Consider the following 21,950-nt stretch of genomic DNA (forward strand, 5'->3'; position numbering starts at 1 on the left):
TCATTTAATAACCTGTTGTCTCGAATTTTTTTTTTATCGCTATTAAGTCTTTTGCTTCTTTTTTATATTTGGAATTATGTATAGATGAAGAAGTGACGCTGTTAATTATTATATTTTTACCTTTAAACCATTCGCGTTTTAAACCATTTTGCCCTTGTTTTATTTATAATTTTTTTATTTGAGTCTTTATTATTCCATTCTCAGCAAATTTAAATTTTATCATATGGCGACTTCTAGTTGGCAAAGCGTACAGTTGAATATATTTTTTAATTTTATGACTTTTACTAAGTTTTCAAAATTTTCCATATTACTAACAACTGTATAAATTTTTTTTGCATTCCTAATTTTTCATTTTGTAGATCAGCAGTGAAAAATTTACGGCATTATTAAAATTATTCAAATTTTACAACCCTATTTTATTTGTAACAATTTAAGAAATACTCGAAATTCTTTATTCATTCAAAACTTTGTTCTATTAATTGCAATAAATGTGAAAGCCAAATTGTATTAAAATCCAATAAAAACTCACAGATATATAGACATTTTTAAACAATCAAAATAACCAATTTATTCAAAATAAACAATTTTCAGAAAAATTCATTTTTTTTAAATGCTATAAATTCAATATCTATTCCTTCAATGAAAAGTTCATTCTTTAAATAGATTTTTCCGTAAACAAAAAATTCAAATCGCATCATACTTCTTCTACTTTCAATTAGGTTTACAGTATTATTTTATACAGTATTACAATATTCATTACAATTTTGTAATAAAAAACAATTTAGTTCATCTTTAATTGCATATCACCAAGAGTTTTACAAGAAACTGTAAATTTATTAAAAATAAATACTTTCAAAAATTTGTACATTCCTATTAGTACCTGTATTTTCCATCTTTTTACTCGAAGATTGCACAATAAGCGACATGTTTGTAGGTAATTTTTTCGATAATTTTTTGTTTGCAGATGGTGCATGTTTTTTAATTACTTCAATAATATTATCGTCTTCTTGATTGTCCGATCCTGATGAGATGTTTTTTAGTCTTCTTTTATGTCTGCTTTTTTTTAATTTTTCGTCATTGTCGCAGTCAGATTCTATCAATGCCATGGTTACCTTTTGTTTCGCACTTGCCAAATCATCTAAAATTAAATATATTACAGTAAAATTTTATATTTATAAATTACTATAAAAGCGTTATAAGATTCTCTTTACAAGTATAATAATTGCAAGGATATTTTTATTACTATGAACTTGTAACTCCACATTTCTTTAATATACAAATAAATAAATATATTTACAAAATACAATTTTAAATATTACTTTACCAACTGCTTTTCCAAATATTTTTTTTATTGACAATTCTGACTAATCACATCCGACGTCTTTGTTATCTCTAATTGCTTCATTAATTTCTCTATTGTTTTCATATGTATGGTGGCCATTTGCAGATGCTTTTTTTAACATCGACCCATTTAGACGGAACCGCCATTAATCCATCATCAAATTCCACAATTTTGTACATATTGATTTATCTGGTTCTCTGCATAATTATTCCAAATATTTTGCATCAAAATATAAAACTTCCCAGAAAAATTAATTTTTATAAACTACTGAACATTTACATTGAAAACACAATTTGTAAAATGTGATTTGTTATAAAACATCAAGTTATACTTTCAAATAATTTATTCCACATATTGAAATGTTCAAAAATTACTATACAAAAAATATTCACAAGCGAGATTTATTATGAACAATCACTTAAGTTATTCCTAATATACAACACTATGCTAAACAAATTCATTTTTTGTGTGCTTTTTGTTTTCAGTGAAGATTTTGGAACAATGACAAAACACGTTCAAGAGGTTTGTTCATTTATAAACTGAAAAATTAGACTATCTTAAATTGGCTATCTTTTTAAAAATTAAACTATCTTTTTTTGGAAGAAAAATTCAAGTTTATGAAAAATCTGTTACAATAAAGCCTTTTATTAATTGTAAAACATTTTGTACATTGTAGTTTTTTATATTTTAAACTTAACTTACACCACTGTGTAAAGAATTGGAAAAACGCTAAATTTATTACGCTGATATGGTAACTTCATTAATTTTAAATTAATCGTATCACATAGCCAAGATTTAATTTGTTCATTCTTTTCAACTACTGTTATGCCTAACTCTGTTGACTCTGAATATATATTACCTATCGGAATTAATTGCATACCAATAACGTATGTTACGTTATTAGATACCGCAAAATTGACAGCTTCGATCATTGTTCTATCATTCAATACACAGCAGCAATTACTTTCATTATCACAATTCAACGAAAATAAATTTTTATGTATTACTTTATATTGCTTTGTATAACTTCTAATGTTATCGAAAGGACCATCATGATGGCGCTTTTCCAATTTAAAAAGATTTGGTGTTCTTACATCACTGAAAGTAATATCATATTCCGAAAGCCTACGAGCAATTTGTTGTAATGGCTTCTCGGATTTTCTAATTAATTTTGTCAAAACACCAAGGAAATTTTCAAATAGAAAAGCACTGAAACTATCTACAGGTCCGTACTGTCTGACATCGGCTCCAAGATGCAGCAAATTATGTATATTGTGACTGACATATTTTTCTCTATATAATATTTCGAAATTTTAAACAAACTGTTTTAAAAGTTCTTCTGCGTACGTAATATTTGCAACATTAGGAGTAAGGATTGGATTGGCTAGGATTGTTATTGCGACATGTAGCGTTAAAAAATGTTCGTACAACTCTTTTCTTAAAACTGTTTTTAGAACTATTGGCCCCAGATACAATAAGAACTAATGAAACTCCGTAGCTTTCCACAACTTCAGAAAGTTTAACGCTCTTGGTTTCCTAGAAAAATCGGATGGTATGTTTTTTCTTAATTTAATTAATTCCTCCGATACTTTTTTAATATTATTTGTTGGTAATCGTACATTCAGTGGTCCAGACATCCACAAATATATTAATTTACGCATTGACCCCAAACATACAAGATGCATATAATCGAGTACGACGTTACTTACTAAGCCTAAATGCGGAATTTGTACAAGATTTGTTTCTCCGGTTTGATAATCAAGACTATATGCATAACGCTTAAACATCTCGTCAGTTCTTAAAGTGACATTTTTAACTCCGGGAAAACACACAGTATTTTCGACACGTTTGCCTTCTATAACGCATTTTGTGCAACTATCAAAGCCAGAATGGTACTTAACTTGTAAAACATATGTTTTTGCTGGTGCATCGCAAATCAAACCTTTGATTTTAATATTATAGAAATTATTATTGAATTGAATACCATTATTAACTAATTGAGTTACTTCATTTACAAACATTTCTAAAAATATATTTACATTATCCGGTTTTCCTTCTCCAAAATATATGCCTATTACATACACTTGTTTAGAAAGCGTATCTGAACATAATATCGGCCACATACTTTATCCCGAAGATTTTCCTACCGTTGCCCCATCAATATTTATGAACAAATTTATATTCTTATCTGTACAGTCTGTTTGTTTGCGCTTTTTTATTATAGTTAAAATAATTTTTGTAAGACCATTATGCCAGTATTCTCCTTTGCCCATTAAATACACTTCCGTAGTTCTAGGAGTTTTAAGAAGACTACTGCAATCTGTAGGAAAATTTTCAGATGTATGCTTTTTCAAAATACGGAGAAATGCATTGACGGAGTTGGCCGAAAGCTTAAATTCTTTAACCCATCTCGTGATAGCTGTTAAGAATGTCTCTGTATCTGATTCTTCAGTGATTGACTGAAAATCTAATAGTTCGTCTTCTTTAGGTTCAATTAATGATTCTTCCGATGAGTCGTTACTTAAATTAGACGCCAAATATTCATCACTACCCACACAACACACGGACGTCCCCGGACGTCCGATACATGTCCACAAAAGTCCTTGTAAAGTCCTAGTATTTCGTACGTCCATAGGACGTTCCAAAGACGTCCGAAGGACATCCTGGTTTATCATAGCTACAGTATGACGTTTGTAGGACATCCGCAGGACATATTTGGGATGATTCGTAATATTTAACATATTATGTATATAAACATAATAAATATGCGTTCGAAAATTGCGTTGTTCTTTATATTAAATAAGACATTTTGAAGATGTTCTAAGGACGTCCTTTAAATGTCTAGCAGATATTGGTGGTACGTTCCGAAAAGGTCCCCTATATATATATATATATATGTCAACGAAGTTGAGTATTTTTATTATTATCATTATTATCATTATTATTATAACACAAGAATTTTATAAATTATAAAATTATAAAGATAATTTTTCATGTTAAAAAATATTTAACAAAAGATATATTTAACCATATATAAACATAAACTACAAATTTTGATAATATGAGAAGCTTTAATATACAGTATATAGCTTTTTAATAAAATATATTATTCGTTAATATTTAATATTTCATTATATATAATATTTAAATTATGTAATATTTAATACATATGTATAATACTATAACGATTAATTTAATATGCTATTTAATGGCTATTTTATTTGTGAGAAAAATCCTACTCAAAATATAAATAAATAATAACATATATTATATCAAGTAAAATTTTTCTCGGAAAAAACGTTTTGGAACGTAAACTTAAAATATAAAGAAAGTAATTATACATCTAGCAGCAAGGTATATATATTTGATTTACAGAATCATATTTGTTTACATGATTCTGTGAATTAAATACATGTATACATTAAAATTTGATTTAATTATAATTTATGAAATCCTGTAATTTCGGATTGAAATGAATTTAACAAGTGAGTGCTGGCACCACCGCTAGGCGGCCACGGGCGTTATATCTAGGCGCCACCGCGGCCGACTCCCCAGCTCATAACTTCAGTAAGACTTTTAGGAGCTGCTTGTAACCTTGAGACGAATACTCGCTCTCAGTCTTTTCAAATGTGACGTGTGTGTGGAACGCTGTTCCACATAAATTTTTATAATTTTTACATGTAAAATAACAATTTGTATTGTTATTTAATCTTGTTATTAAAATTAAATATTTAATTCAAATTTAATCTTTTTTTAGTCCTTTTTAACGAAAAGGATACAAGAAATATTTTTTTGTAAATTAAACGTTTATAACGTTTTATATTAATGTATTCTGCTTTAATAAATCTATCTGGGTTCCGATTTTATATTTTCAATCTGTCTTAACACCATATTTTCGGTGCAGAAATCTCGATCGATTCGGACTACTTTTTTTTTTAATCGGTTTTAATCGCACATTTTTGGCAGGGTTAATACTACTTTTACTAATAAATATCATTTTTTACTAAATAAAGTCCTAATCGCGCAATATAAAATAATGTCCAAACAACGTCCATAAAAGTCCTTTTTATGTCTTGCTGAGACGTCCTAATGACGTCCATTTGACGTCAGAAGGCGGTACATTGTACGTCCGAAGGACGTTTCCTAGACGTCTACAAGACACAATTGGTATGTCATCTGGACGTCAAGACATGTCCGAACGCGACGTCCATTGGACGTCCAAAGGACGTCCTTGTGTTGCGTGGGTAATTGTCCTGCTAATTGTATCAACGAATCCGTCTTCGCAGTTAAATATTGGGCAATGGAATCATTGGAAATCATAGTAGGATTGGAATTTGAATCGTAAGAATGTGGTTCTTGTACAATCGCCAAGTTTTGTCTGGGATCTTCGTTTTCAAGAAAAGACTCTTGTTTAATTAAAAGATGTTGGCCAATGTTTTTGTCGTCTCTATGAAACAAAGTTTGTTTAAAAGTTTTGCGTAAATCAGACGCAGTTTGTTGTCGAATTAAACGGCGTTTATGTCGATTACAATCTAGAGGCGCGGTCGCGACTCGCGCCTGTGTAGGAGAAGCGAGTCGCAGACCGACCCTCTTTTACGCGAGTCAGCAAGTTCCAAGCATGCGAGATTATCAGATCTCAGTAACGGCTGAACCGATCAAGTTCTGAGTAGTCTCAAACGATAGCTTGGCCCCGACTTGTATAATAAAAGGGTTTTTATTTTTCCTCCCCGTGCCCTACGAACGGAGATATCGCAACGCAAAGTCCAAATCTCAATTTTTACATTTAAGAAACGTCATCGTCGCCAAGATTTTCTTGTCCAGTACATATTTTCGACACAAAGAGGCGTTCGCTATTATATTATATTAGCTATATTCAATCAATCATGTCATGTACCTTCATTTAACCTGAATAGTAGTTGTCACTAACGCAACTGACCATTCCGTCACGGCAATTCCGGTGTGAACAATCTTTCAATCCGTTTTCCGCCCGGTTAAGAATAATCAGTACAAAATTACCGTTTCAAAAAAAAAGGTAAGAAAAGGCACCAAGTGTATGTGCGCGCACTTAAAAACCTTTTTTTTTTTTCTGCAACTGGTACTATCTCTGTGTTAATTGAAAAACTTACTATGCCAGCCCATGTCGTAATATCTTGAACTTTAATATACCTTTGTGAATTACAATATTACATTTTATTCCATTTTTTTTTCTTACAATTTTGCCAAGTTGAAATCATGTCTTTTATTACAAAAAAATACAAATTGCTTGACACTGCAAAACGCATGATATCAGTATAAAATTACCTTTTCAAAAAAAAGGTAAAGAAAAGCACCAAGTATGCGTGTGCGTGCACTTTATCTTTATTTTTTTTCTAAACCCAAGTGATATTATTTTTGTATTTTAACAGAAAAAATTTTTTATGCTAATTTAATTTTATAAAATCCAAGTAGTACTAGTTCGTACTTTATATTTTCATTGACAAATTTTCCTATTCTAACCCAATTGGTATGTATTTGATTCGCTAAAACCTAAGTAACAGTGTAAATCGTGTCTTATTACAGAAAAAAAAAAGAAATTACATATTGCTTAACACTACAAAACGCGTAATATCAGTACAAAATTACCTTTTCAAAAAAAAAAGGTAAAAAAAGCGCCTATGTGTGTTGCGCGCAACTTATTTTGAAATTGTGTAATTTAATAAAAATGATATACGTTTATTAAAAAAAAAATGTGTGAAATCTTTTAAAATGCATTATAAAGACGCACTATTATAAAGAGAATATACTTTTTCTACAAAATTAAAATAGTCGTTTGTAATTTTGTATTTGTAATTTCTTTGAAAAACATTCCTATTCTAACCCAACTGGTAGTATCTTCAATTTTTATACAAAACCCACGTGGTACTATCTCTGTATTGTTATTGAAAAATCTTCGTATTTTAAAAATTCAAGTGATAGCATCTTTAATTCTCATTGAAATATTTTATTCTAACCCAAGTAGTATTTCCTTAAATATTGTGTAATTTAATTCAACCTAAATACATTTTTCCAAAAAATCTTTTAAACAATCAAAGTACTATTTTTGTATTTTTATTGAAAAATCTTTCAATTTTCACCCAAGTAGTTGTATTTAATTTTAATAAGTTTCAATGGAATATTTAACATTTAATTTAAAAGATTAAAGAGGAAACGATACAAAATGAGAAAATTTTATTATTAAAGAAATTACAAATACAAAATTACAAACGACTACTTTAATTTTGTAGAAAAAGTATATTCTCTTTATAATAGTGCGTCTTTATAATGCATTTTAAAAGATTTCACACATTTTTTTTTTAATAAACGTATATCATTTTTATTAAATTACACAATTTTAAAATAAGTTGCGCGCAACACACATAGGCGCTTTTTTTACCTTTTTTTTTTGAAAAGGTAATTTTGTACTGATATAAATGACTGGGATTCTGAATACGGTCCATAATCTGCGAAAACATATGTACCTCATTTTATTTATTTCTCTATTGTAATTATATTGAAATGATATTTACATAAAACAACAATGAAAATTAATGATCAGTGAAGTAATTGTAATCACAAAATAATTATATTCCAAAGAATAAATGATAATCCAAATTCTTCTATTTTATTAATTTATACATCATACAAAATTTTTAATATGAAACTAATTTAGTTTTCATACGTTTCAAATCTGTAATTTAAAATAAAATGTACTTTAATTTCTTCAAAAACATAATAGTGATATTTATAAAAATCGTCAATGTCTCATTTGTAAGTTCCCGGTATATTATGGCATGTTTATAGGAAAAAGGAGAATAAATAATAGTCAGATTATAAATAACAGTCTGATTATAAATATGATTAAACATTTTAATAAGTACTCAAATAAATATTTACAATTAATAAAAAGCTTCATTTAGATTTTTCCACAATTTTTCCAATTTTCAATTTATTTTACAACAGAATCTAAAATTTCACAAAAATCAACAAGTTTCTCAACTTAGATAATTTTAACAAATTATCTAAATTTTAGCCCCCCGAGAAAATATATCAGCAAACAATACAAAATCTTTTTAATTAAAATGTTAAAAAATTTTAGAAAAATGTTCTTTTAATTTCAAACTTAATTGAAAAAGGCATCTTAATTGAAAAATTTAATAAGATGCTGTAATAAATTTTTCAAATTTTTGAAAAGATATTAGTTTTCTACAGTAAATTAATGAAAAAAGTTAAAACTATATTAATTTTTTCACATTTAAAATTTTACTTTGCCGTTTTTTATTTATACATAATACAGTAGATCAGATCTTTCTAAAACCCGGCTCGCGAGTCTAACCGCTTGCATCTCTCCGACAAAGAGTAAACAAAACCAGATTTTGGACAGGGCTGCAGTAGGTTAATATTTACAGTAGATGGTAAAATATCAAAATTTTAACTTAAAGGCTTAAAACTTTAAAAAAATTTATCAAATATACATATATACAGAATGCTCCATTTCTAACGCATTTTCTTTAAGGACATATTCCTTAGATAATTTAAAGACAAAAATCCTAATATAAAAATGTCGATGCTATACTTTTCAAATTATAAACGATTTAAGTTTACCAATTGTAGGAGCTAATTTTCACGCGCTCAGGCACGTTCACTACAATCCATAATGGTGAAAAAAGAGCCTCTTTCTGCAATAACAAGATTAAAATCGATATACATGAAAAGTGATAAAATTCTTCTATTATTCAAATAAATGTTTTACGGACAATTTCGTAAAAATATTACAAAGAGAATATACATAGATATTATCATGCAATATTTATTATTTATGAGAAGTAAGCTATGTTATATGTGACATTTTTATAAAATTGCTAGTTTCATGTCTTACATAAGTTCACAGTAAAAAAAATTGCTGTGCATTGACAAATTAATAACTTCTCGTATAAAAACATATAAGAATAAATGTTTAATAAAAATAATATTAATTGCTTAATTACTTAACAGTACATCATATTAGTTTGTAAGATTCAAAATAAGAAAAAAATTTTTTTTGTATAATTTGATAGATTTAGATAAATAGAATATTGGGTAATTAACTAGAAGAACTAAAATTTTAATAAAATACATTAAAAAAGTAAGCTTAAATCTTTAAACGCGTTTTTCTCAAAACTACATTTTTTGAACTGGCAAGCATTGTCTACTAAAAGTAACAACAAAATTTATAAAAATTTTATGTAAAACAATGTATTACTATCATTTTTAAATGTTCCATTGAAAATAAGGATATATGTATTACCAATATAATAATGCATCAGTACCTACATCAAAAAATATAAGAAATCTTTTCAAAATTTAACATTTCCAAATAAATAAATTTGATGGATCTTGAAACTAAACAGCAAAATAGCCAAATTTAAAAATATGGAAAATCTAGCAATTAAATAATGAAATTACAGAAGCTTTAGTCACTGACAAGACCAGAAATGGTTTACAGTATTAAATAAAGTTTATTTTGACGAACGAAATTAGGCATAAAAATGAATGTTGCACAATTTAAACATTAATTGCAATTACTTTTGATTTTACATTTGTATGCTATAAATGAAATATTTTTTTTCTTAAATCTTCTGTTTTAATTTATTAAGTAATTAAGCAATTAGTATTAGTTTTGTTAAATATTTATTCCTATGTTTTCATATGAGAAGTTATTAATTTGTCAATGCACAGCAATTTCCTTTACTGTGAACTTATATAAGACATGAAACTAGCTATCTTATAAAAATGTTACATATGACAGCTTGCTTCTCATAAATAATAAACATTGTATAGTAATATCTGTAATTTTTTCGTAATATTTTTACAAAATTGTCTATAAAACGTTTATTTGAATAATAGAAAAATTTCATCATTTTTCATGTATATTATTTTATAATCTTGTTATTGAAGAAAAGAGCTCTTTTTTCACCACTATAAACATACCTGAGCACACAAAATTTAGCACATACAATTGGTAAACTCAAATCGTTTATAATTTAAAAAGTATTGTCTCGATATTTTTGTTTAAAGATTTTCGTCTCCAAATAATCTCATCAAATGAATACATCCTTACAAGAAAATGCGGTAGAGATGAGTCACCCTGTATAAAACTTAAGAAACATCTAATAAATAAATATCAACATTTAAGAAATATTTATTATATTTTAGCATTTAAACATTTAATCATTGCACGTTGTTTAAACTTAACGTATATTCTCGTACAATGCTTATATATATTAACATGTATCAATTCATAACCGCTGTAAGAAAAAAAAAACAATTTGTTACCGTTGCGTTGTGACTGAAGAGTGTGCAAATTCATAAGTTATGCGTGCATTGCTGTTGGTTTACGCTGTACGCGTGTGCATTACTTAATTATAAATTACATCTTATCTCAGCAAAAAAAACAGCCTTCTTTGGGTCCAAGATTCAATCGGGTGGGTGCCGATAGCGCACATCCCGATAGCCCACCAACCAATCATATTGACTTATCTAACCCAACCTACGGAAAATCTCTAGGCATCTGCCATTGTGAGTGGCTTGTGTGCTATCAGGATGTGCGCTATCGGGACTCACCCGATTCAATCAACAATAGCTCAAATCACACTGTACATACACGCCTACACGCAAAAATGGTATCCAAACAAGTGAACTAAAGTGAACAGAAAAAGTATTCATGCGGCGTGCATGCTGCATGCATGGTCGATTGCTGCGCAGGCCGCATAGATACGAGAGGTGCGTTCCACTTAACGCTCTCTAGGCCGGTATTCATAGTCGATTCTTATATTTAAGATCATCTTAAGTATCACCTTAAGATGCTATCAACCAATCAGAGAGCCGTATTAGCATCTTAAGACATTACTTAAGACGATCTTGACATAAGAATCGACTATGAATACCGGCCCTAGAGTCCCTAGGTTTGTTTACGTTGCATGCTCCAAGAGCACTTGGGCCGGTATTCATAGGCCTAGTTTACACCGAGCACTTGATACGCGTACTAACTCGTAACTTTCTATTAAATTATCTTACTTTCGACGAGGCGTGTATACATGATACATATATTTAATTATCTCGATTTACATTGTATAAGCTTAGTATACCATTCTTTAAATTTATTGCCGAAATTAAGATAATTTAATAGAAAATTACTAGTTAGTACGTGTATGAAGTACTCGGTGTAAACTAGGCCATAGTCGATTTTTTTATTTCAAGTTCGTCTTAAGTAAGATGCTAATACGTCTTTCTGATTGGTTGATGGCATCTTAAGGTAATACTTAAAATGATCTTAAATATATGATAATCGACTTTTATTATATAAAAATATTCACTTTACCATGCAAAAGTTGTGCATGTCTCTTTGTTCTTTAACATAGATAATTTTTTTAAGTAACCACTGTGCTAACAATAAAGTTTAGTTCAAACCATTTAATTTGATATTATATGTATTGGATCTATCTCTGCTAGTTTACGAAATAAAGAGGGGTGGCCACTTATATGGGAACACCTATAAATCTCGTGTAGAAGTCACGAGAATAGAGGTTCACATAATGGCGTTTAATGATTTGGCAGCCATCTTAGGAGTCTTAAGAGGCTACTTCCGTTTCACGGGTTACTAGAAAGCCTCCTTTCTGATTTTCGTACTTCTTTGGTAATACGATATACCATATTGCAACATTGCTGCAATGTCATAGCAATATTACAATGTGATATATCGAATTTGAATATTTCTGCAATATCACTGCAGTATTGTAATATGATATATCATATTGCAATATTGCTATGACATTGCAATATTGCTGCAATGTCATAGCAATATTGTATTATGATATATCATATTGCAATATTGCTGCAATGTCATAGCAATATTACAATATCGCTATAATATTACTGCAATATCGTAATATTGTCGCAATATTGTTGCAATATTACGTGCTGTGCGGGATATTAGCATTACTAAAAAACGACGGGCTAATAAACGAATAACTTCATAAGCAATTGTTAGAATATGTCACCTAGTAACAGAAATAATAGGGGTAGCCAAATTGTCGACAGTAGCCATAATACCTTCTTCTCTCTTAAGAAAAAATTCCGTGAAAATTGATTAAAAAACTGAGCACTAATTGATGAATAACATGGTCATCAGTTAACTAATAAACAAACTGTAATAATTTGAAACAAGTTTTTTATTAGTTACTGTGTTTTACCAATTATTGATGAAAAACAACTGGTAATGTATTAGAACTAGTTTTTTGTTAGTATTAATCAATAACTGATATAAATCAGGTTTTATCAGTTACTGATTAATATAAGATTTGATAGAACTGGATAAATATTCGTCGAGTTTTTTTATCAGTAACTGGTAAAACTCAGTAACTGATGAAAAACTTTTTTCAAATTACTACAGTACTTTTATCAGTTAATTGATGACCAGTTATTTATCAGTTAGTGCTCAGTTTTTTCATGAGTTTTCGCAAAATTTTTTCTTATATATTATCAGTTACTCTAACTATCAATCACATAACTGATGGTAATATCAGTTACAATTAAATTACCAGTTACTCATCAATTAGTGTTCAGTTTTTACGTTCTCTAGTTTAGCTATCAGTTTATTAATTAATTATATTTGAAAGATAACTCACTGAATTAAAAAAATTAAAAAAACCTTTATTGAAATATTTATGTGTATGTTTATATATGTATACTATTACTGTAAGTAATAATAGCATACAATGTGTTCCACCTTTTTGTTAATATAACACATTGTGTTTTATTGATACTAGTTAAGTAATAGTAATAATATAAAAATGGAGCTTTTAACCATTATTATTAAACTTTAACATTCAATTATATAATTGTAATTACAGATGCCAACTACTTTTTTGTCAGTGTAAGAGTATATTTTGTAAAAATAAGACAATATAATATTTGTTATGAAATATAAGCAAACAATACGTTACATTTACATGTAAAAGAATATAGTATCATTTTTACCTTACTTAATAATCGGTAAGGCGCTCATTATAGGCAACTCACCAACTTGTAGATTATTAGTAAGATCACGGGCGGGCTAAATCTTACAATTAGTTAAAATCATAGGGTTCCACCGAAACCTATCTAAAATAGAAATTTATTTTCTTGAAAGTTTTTTCTAGAGTAAAGTAATTTCTAGAATATGCATAACTCTTATCGAAATTTATTCCTCTCAGAATTATTCTCTCTAAATTTAATTTATTTAAAAATTATTTTTCTCGTAATTTAATTCCTTCAAACTTATTTCTCTAAAAATGTTCTCTTCTAATTTATTTTCTTAAAATTTAAAATCATAATTCAAAAATCTATTTCTAAATTCCAATTATTAAAATCTACAAGCCATCTTCCTGAATATCTACTTTCTTTAAATAAATTTGTGTTAAATTTAACACATTCTGCATGTCCCAAACAGTCCACCCAAATTTTTATGTTAATTTTACATAAGGCAAATATGTTAGTCAATCGCGTAAATATTTATTAATAAATTAACACAAAAAACGTAACACTATCACATAATTTTACAAACATATTTAGTGTCCCGTAGACACATTTATAATGTAAAATTTAAGTAAAATAGTGTGATGTTTTTATATTTTATGAAAATAATTGTTTTATATATTGATAAAATCAAAACGTAAAATTAACACAAATATTATGTAAAAATTTGACACAAAATAAAACATTTGATACAATTTAAAATTAAATTTTGTTAAATTAACATATTTGTAATGTTAAATTTTAATGAAACAATATGTTACTGTTACATATTTTAAAAGTAATTATTTAATATATTGATAAAATTAAAATATATTAGGAGTATAAATAAGTTTCCGCCGTTTCTTATCAAAAATTGGATATTTATTGTGAAAGAACGGTACCTAATGTTTTATTCGAAGTATTGTCCATCGCTAGCCACTACTTTTTCCCATCTTTCTGGCAGCATACGGATACCGCGTCGGAAGAATGCTTCATCTTTTGAAGCTATCCACAAATCGACCCAATATTTTGTATCTTCATATGATGTGAAGTGTTGCTCAGACAGGCCATGCGTCATCGATCGAAACAGGTAGTAATCAGAAGGAGCAATGTCTGGTGAATACGGCGGGTGGGGTAAAACTTCCCAATTGAGTGTTTCCAGGTAGGTTTTGACCGGCGCCGCAACATGTGGACGAGCATTATCATGCAGAAGAATAACTTTGTCGTGTCTGGAGTAGTAGTGGGCACGTTTTTCCTTGAGTACTCGGCTCAATCTCATCAATTGTGTTCGGTAGAGAGCCCCAATAATGGTTTCATTCGGTTTGAGCAACTCATAATACATGACACCAAGCTGATCCTACCAAATACACAACATGAGCTTTTTTCCATGAATGTTCGGCTTGGCTGTCGATGTTGAAGCATGGCCAGGTGGTCCCCATGATTTCTTCTTCTTTGGGTTATCGTAGTGGATCCATTTTTCATCACCAGTGACTATACGATGCAAAAAACCCTTTTGTTTATGCCTGGCAAGCAGCATTTCACATGTGAAAAATCGGCGTTCAACGTTTCTCGGTTTCAGTTCATATGGAACCCAGTTTTCTTGTTTTTGAATCATTCCCAATGATTTTAAGCGATGTGAAATTGCTGGTTGAGTCACTCCTAATGTAAGTGCAAGTGCTTCTTGCGTTTGGCACGAATCTTCATCTAATAATGTTTCCAATTCTGCGTCTTCGTACACTTTCGGCCTTTTGCTACGTTCTTTGTCTTCGACGTCAAATTCACCGTTCTTAAACTTGTGAAACCACTCACGGCAACTTCTTTCACTTAAGGCAGCCTTACCATATGCTTCTACAAGCAATCGATGCGCCTCGGCTGCAGATTTCTTCAAATTAAAGAAGTAAATCAAAAGCTCCCGCAAATAACGCTTATTCGGCTTAAAACTCGACATTTTCGCATGAAAAAAGATATATGATGCTGATACAAAATCGCTAATATTTTAAGGTTATGTTGTTGCCAGATGTCCAACCTTACGATATAACGTTTTACAACAGACAATTTCAACCATAACATACTAGTGGCGCCATTTTTTGTGAAACGGCGGAAACTTATTTATACTCCTAATAAAATTAAAGATACATAAATGTTAAGAATTATGTATCTATACATAGAAAAAATGTTAATGTTATTTTCTTTCAATGTTAAATATTATTAATTAACTAAAGTATTATAAAATATTATTAAAAAACAACAAATTAATAAATAAAAAAAATTTTATTTGATATTTTTATTGCATATTCATTAATATTACAGAAAACATTTAGTTATAATAATATTATCTTTTTCTGATATTTCATAAATTTTTCAACTTTTTATATATGGTAAATTGGCTACATTCATTAAAAACAAAATACATTTATTAGCAATAAAATATCTTAAATTTAATGGAGATGTACCTATAATATTCTAACTTTCACAAAAAATAAATACTTTTGAATATACTGAAAACAAAATTTTTATTTGACTAAAGTTAGTTTTAACTCTCACAATAGCTTACAAAGTCTCACTTTATCCTTCATTAGCTCTCGGGAGCATAATACAAGAATCGCACACGGGTGCGACTGTGCGAACGATTACATCCGTTCACTATCAAGTGATCTACAGACGGACTGACTGTCCTACGAGACGGTAAAACGCTCGTTTTGGAGATCCCGGTATACTCCGATGGAATTCATAACAATCGATCACGTGATAGGTCAACACAGCGTCGCTGAGCAGATTCAAGAATCTCGCAAATACGAAGTACATAAATGTGATTACATTTTCAACGAATATCTATATATTTTGTATACGTGCCCGAAGAAAAACAATTAAATATTTCTTTTATGTACGTAACAAATATGGTTTATTTTATACACACTTATTTTATTTAAACAAATCATTTTTAATTAAATCTAACTTACTAATTATAAAATTTAATTTCTTCAACATTGTTGTTTTATCAAATTAACAACTATTTGATTAGTATAACAAAAACATTAATTAAATGAAACAGTTTCACAAAATTATATTGTTTCAAATTATACAATTTTGTTAATTATTAAATGTATATTTAACTTAACAGTATATAATTCAAATTAATCTCCAAATTGAAACAACTAAATAATTTTGTTGCTGAATTTAATGAAAAGAATTATCACTCTCTCTCTCTCTCTCTCTCTCTCTCTCTCTCTCTTGTTGTAGTAATGAAATTATAATCTTTTGGAATAAGCTGTATCAATCGTACTTATGTGACATTGATTCAACATAAAGTTTATTGTGTTCATGCAGCTTCCTTATTTAAATCAAATAATCGTTTAGTTGTATAGAATGAAATATTTAGTTGCAGCAATAAATAAACAAGATATACGATTGAAATGTTTAGTCAAAACAAATAATATTTATTCTATGCAAATAATCGAGTATTTGGATTAAACAAAAAAACTTTAACATAACAATATTTATATTGAATCAATTCCATATATATGTGCTTGCTTTAATATTGCCGCTTATTTTAATTGAATATAATTTGATTAGTAAAACAAGAACTTACTTCATTTAATTAAACACGGCAACAAAATTATTTCATTGTTCCAAATTGCAGATATTAATCGGATTTACTACAATGTATTTGACTCAAATATTTTAATATTTGAACTAAGCAATTTATAACCAACTAAACTCATTTAGTTCAGTTAACAACTTTTTTTCTCAGTGTAAACACAAATTTATACCAAGAATCTTTCAAAAGATAGGTACATGGTTAAATACGGTCCTTTGTACTTTGCTGGTAATTTTACATTCGTTTCCGGTTTATACTGCGTGACTCTACTTAAAACTAAGTCACTTTCTTTATCGTTACTATCGTTAGTATTCTTTTTATTCTCTCTGTTCTTAATATTATAAGATATTATTCATAATATATTTAATTATAAAAAATATTACCCATAAATTATATACATGTATTAATTTGAATAAAAGTACAGTTTTATAAATATACTTTAAATATACATATATAAAATTAAACATAGTAAATGGCACATTCAAAAATTTTTTACGATCTTAGACTATATATAGTGTCGTTCCTAAGACCGAGCGTCGCGCGTTATGATAACATAGCAATGAAATGAGGAATAAAAACGGCAATCATAGGTATGAACACCGATAAACATTTTAATTTCAAGCCTAAAAGTACAAATCCAAAATAACTCTGTTTTAAATAAATAAATTGTTATTAATAAATATATACTAAAAAAATTATCATTTTTTGTAATAAATTTGTTTGCACAAAAGTTTGGTTCTATTTTTGCAGATCGAGAATAAAAGAAGGTCCATTCGAGTCTTCTACAGCAAGATGTCTACTCAGTCTGAAAGTGTCAACGGTCCTAAGACGCGAGAGTCCGCGATTGAAAATGAAGTACCATATTCTGAAAGTGATATTGCTATTACGGGAATATCAGGTAATTGCCGATTATAGTAAGACTTGCCGAATCGCTATGGGAGCGTAAAGCCGGGGTCCCACAGCACGTGGCTCGCCAAAGCTCGTCTAGGCTCGTTACAAGCTTGGCGAGCCGATTGGTAAAAAACAGGCTAAAACCGCGGTCGCACATCGCGTAGAGACTCGCCGAGCCATAGCGAGCCATAACAAATTTTGATTCGGCGAGCGAGCCTCAACGCGCCGTGGAAACATGGTGGCCCGTTATCGTTCGAGATAAATCGTAACTGGCTTGTGGCGCGTCGTATGCACAAACTGTCGGTAGCTGTTCACGAGTCAAAGAGTTCGCGGCTGACACGAGATAAAAACAAGCGCAGCATTGTTAGGCCACCTTTCCCCATTGCATAAATGTGTCGAATCTTGTTCGATCTTGATAGATCGTATACACTATGGAGTGGTGTAATGAGAAAATTATTGATTTTTTGCAATTATATGAAAAAGAAGATTTATTATGAAACCCAAAACATCCATTATACAAAGATCGAAATGCAGTGAATGATTCATGGAAAAGAATAGAAGAAAACATAAACATTCCAGTAATGGAAATAAAAAAAAGATAATTTGTTAGCAACCTATAGAAAAATACATAAAAGGAGTTCAGGCTTAAAAAAAAACTGGAAGTCAACGTTCGGAAATTTTTAAACCATCTTGATTCACATTGTAAGATTCGCCAAGTTTATTATTTCAAAAAAAGAATTTATTTCTTTTTTCTTTTACAATAATGTCTTAATTGTAGTTTACAATTAATGATTCAGAGTTTTTACTTTGACGAATAACGAGGAACTGCCGCTGCGGTTCCTGATGTCTCTATTTATATGGTAAGGCTAATACGCATTTCCCTCTTTTGTTGTATTCCTTCGAATGATATCTTTTTTTATCAAAAGTAAAACTTTGAAAATGGAAGGTTCGATTATCTAAATGGAAGTTTCCTTAGTAATGGAAAATCCGATTATTAGTCATATAACGAAGAATGCTTTTAATACCTATCTAATCGAAAAAAGAAAATGGTATCTAATCATTAGTAATATATTATACTACATTCCAAAAGGGATACGTGGTCGCTGCCCCCACCTCCATCCTTATAGAAAAATTTGGCGTATAGTCAAATTTTATTGCAGTCGTCGTCTTAATACTTCCGAGTTTATTCCTTGATTTGGAGGATAAGCGGTGAAATGGGCGTGTTGTGTAGGTGCGCGATTCCCGAAGCTACATTGATTATAGCAATTTTCAAGTAGTTGTTTGAATAGATAATACTAGAAAATAGTCGATTTTATAGAGAAATACAAAGAGGATAGAGCCAAGGGCTATATATCCTGTCAAATGTAAATAATACATAAATGTTTCTTTCCAAGTAACAGTTCTTTTATATTCTGATATTCGTTCTGCTATGTTGTTCAGTTCATCCAAGGTTTTACCTAGAGTTTGCAAATGTTCTGAGTTAACGTGAATTTTTTTTATCAAATCCATTGGTATGTAAGTCAAGTTATATTTCATTAAAGTTTCATTAATCGATTTTAGATTGACTACATGAATTGTTTTATGAGCTCAATTTTGTCTTTTATTAAATTTTCCGGTTTTAAAGTTGCTGTGTCGGAAATTGCTGTACAGTCTGGTTCTAGATGAATTATAAAGTTTTGATATATTCGCACGTTACGAGGGATTTTATCGGAACAAAGTATATGCAAATTTTCTTCTCTAGGTGCAATTCCTATCCAATCCTGATTAGTATGAAGTTGGATCCATAATGTGTTTTGAATTTGCATGTGCTTCGTTGTACATTTTTCTGTTTCACGCTTAGTAATTATTTCTGTTAAACAATTATCTTTTATTCCTAATTTATAATCCGGATACGTTCGATTTAGTAATTGATATTTTCCAAGTTTCTTTGCTAAACTTAATTCTAGTTCGTTAATTGGCATAAAGGTAGTTCTAAATGGATCTAATAGAATAAGTCTCTGGGTTGTATCTATTATTGATTGTCTTAACCAACCGTGGAGTCTTAACCAATCAACTCTAGGAAGAGATATTACTTTGGTTAATTCTAAAATTTTGTCTTCTATTAATGGAATTACTAGTTGAATAATTAGTCGTTTCTCTGTTAATGCTATTGATATTTCACTTATGTCAATAAAAGTTGTATAGTGTGTTTCTTCCAAAGGTACTGGGAAATTATCCACATGTTTATGCTGCCTTAAAATGTTAAATAATTCTTTTGGTGGTAAAATGTAAGGTTTAATAGTTCCATGTCTTCCGTCCACGATTAGTTCTTCCGCTTTTCTTAGTTTGTTAGGAAATTTTCTTAACTTTTTATCTAAGTCTAGTAGTGCTTCATCTATCCAAATATTCATTTCGTTAATTAAAGTCGAGTTCCTAAGGTGATTAAAACGATCATTTATACGACTTATCGATTGTGATGTAACGTCAATAATTTTTTCATTACTATCCAGAGATTTAAGTATTATGCTACTTTGATTTTTTACATATTGTATAATATTTTTCTGATCCTTATATAAACTATCTAATTCTTTGTTATAATAGTTTGCATCAGCATCGGATAAAGTTCCGAATAATGTTTTGCTTATTTCTCCTACAAAGTCAAATAATCCGCGCTTAACTCTTGACATCGTTCGAAGTCCTGCGAGATAAAATACGTTCTCTAAATCATTTGCGATTTCTTTCAAATAATCTAATCTTTTATTAATACGATTTTTGGAGGAGCAAGTCCAACTTTGTTTAAAGAGACATTTGTTAGACAATTCTATATATGTATTTTTAAGCATTTGGTAATTTTGTTTTAATTTGAATAAATTGTATCCTATTACAATTTTCTATTGTTCATGATATAATTTTACTTTGCCTAGCGTTTCGAGATATATAACTTCGTCGTTGTTCAATTGTTCAATTAAATATTTTTCTACGCTGCTAACAGGATGACTCTGGAGAGTCAGGAGGAGAAAGATCGGAATGATTCGTATCAGATCCATTTCGATCGCCTGAAATAAAAGGTATAATATCACTTCTATGATATTGTTTAATTTCTTCCTTTTCTCTAATATGATAAGTTATGAATTTGTCGTGTCGAACAACAGGAAACGGACCTTTCCATTGTGGTTTGAACGATTTAGCATTGAAGTTTTTCACAAGCATCAAATCATTGTTTTTGATTGGTGCGTACGTTTTTGTAGGAAGATTATCGTTTTGATATTCGCGTATGCTCCTACGCGCTTCCTCTAATTTATTTTCGTGTTGAGTACGAAGATTTTCAATTTGTTGTTGGAGAGTTAACCTTTCATCTTCTTCGCTGAAGATGTGATTAGGTTCTCTACCAAATTGTAATTCGTAGGGCGTATAGCCCGTATTTTTATTAATCGTGCAATTATACGTGAGCATTGCTTGGGGTAGTATCATATCTCATCTTCGTTAATGTAATGTCTTATATATTCTGTTAGTATTAAGTGCGATCTTTCATTTTTCCCGTTCGATTGCGAGTGGTAGATCGATGTGAGTACATGTTTAATGTGCAATTTATCGCATAGAGTGTTAAATTCATTTGAGATAAATTCTTGAGCGTTGTCGGAGAGAAGTTCTTTTGATTTACCGAAATATCGGAGCCATGAATACCATAACGCCCTGATAATTGCGGCTGTTGATTTATCTATCAAAGGTTCTACTAGGATGTATCGAGATAATCTTGAGTAACAAGGATGTACCGATTTCCTCTGCTCGTCATTTCAAATGGACCCATAATGTCAATGGATATTTTCTCGTTGGGAGCTTGAGGGATATCTGGTGTGGAATAAATGTAAGGTTTTTGGGTACCTGGTTTGTTAAATTGACATGTCTCGCATTTGCTGACAAATTCTTTGACATCTACAGCTATATTGGGCCAATTATATTTTTGTCTAAATTTTTGTAGCGTTTTTTCTACTGAATAATGGCCACCTAATATACCCAAATGAGCGTCTGACATTATTTCATCCTTACCCTGATAGCCAAACGATCGTAATCAGATGACATTTTGCTGTCACT

At 29.6% G+C, this 21,950-nt stretch overlaps 1 protein-coding gene across 1 annotated transcript in view; it reads left to right on the forward strand.

Annotated features, from left to right (window-relative positions):
- Positions 1-21,950, forward strand: part of LOC113002804 (fatty acid synthase) — a gene marked incomplete at its 3' end in the record, with an annotated part of 54,693 nt that overhangs the window by 15,591 nt on the left and 17,152 nt on the right. Inside the window, exon 2 of the mRNA XM_039459234.1 lies at positions 17,739-17,886. Coding sequence (XP_039315168.1) covers positions 17,781-17,886 — 106 coding nt within the window. The remainder of the gene's footprint in view (positions 1-17,738; positions 17,887-21,950) is intronic.

This window comes from Solenopsis invicta, unplaced genomic scaffold (assembly GCF_016802725.1).
Source record: "Solenopsis invicta isolate M01_SB unplaced genomic scaffold, UNIL_Sinv_3.0 scaffold_106, whole genome shotgun sequence".
In the NCBI taxonomy this organism is placed as follows: domain Eukaryota; kingdom Metazoa; phylum Arthropoda; class Insecta; order Hymenoptera; family Formicidae; genus Solenopsis; species Solenopsis invicta.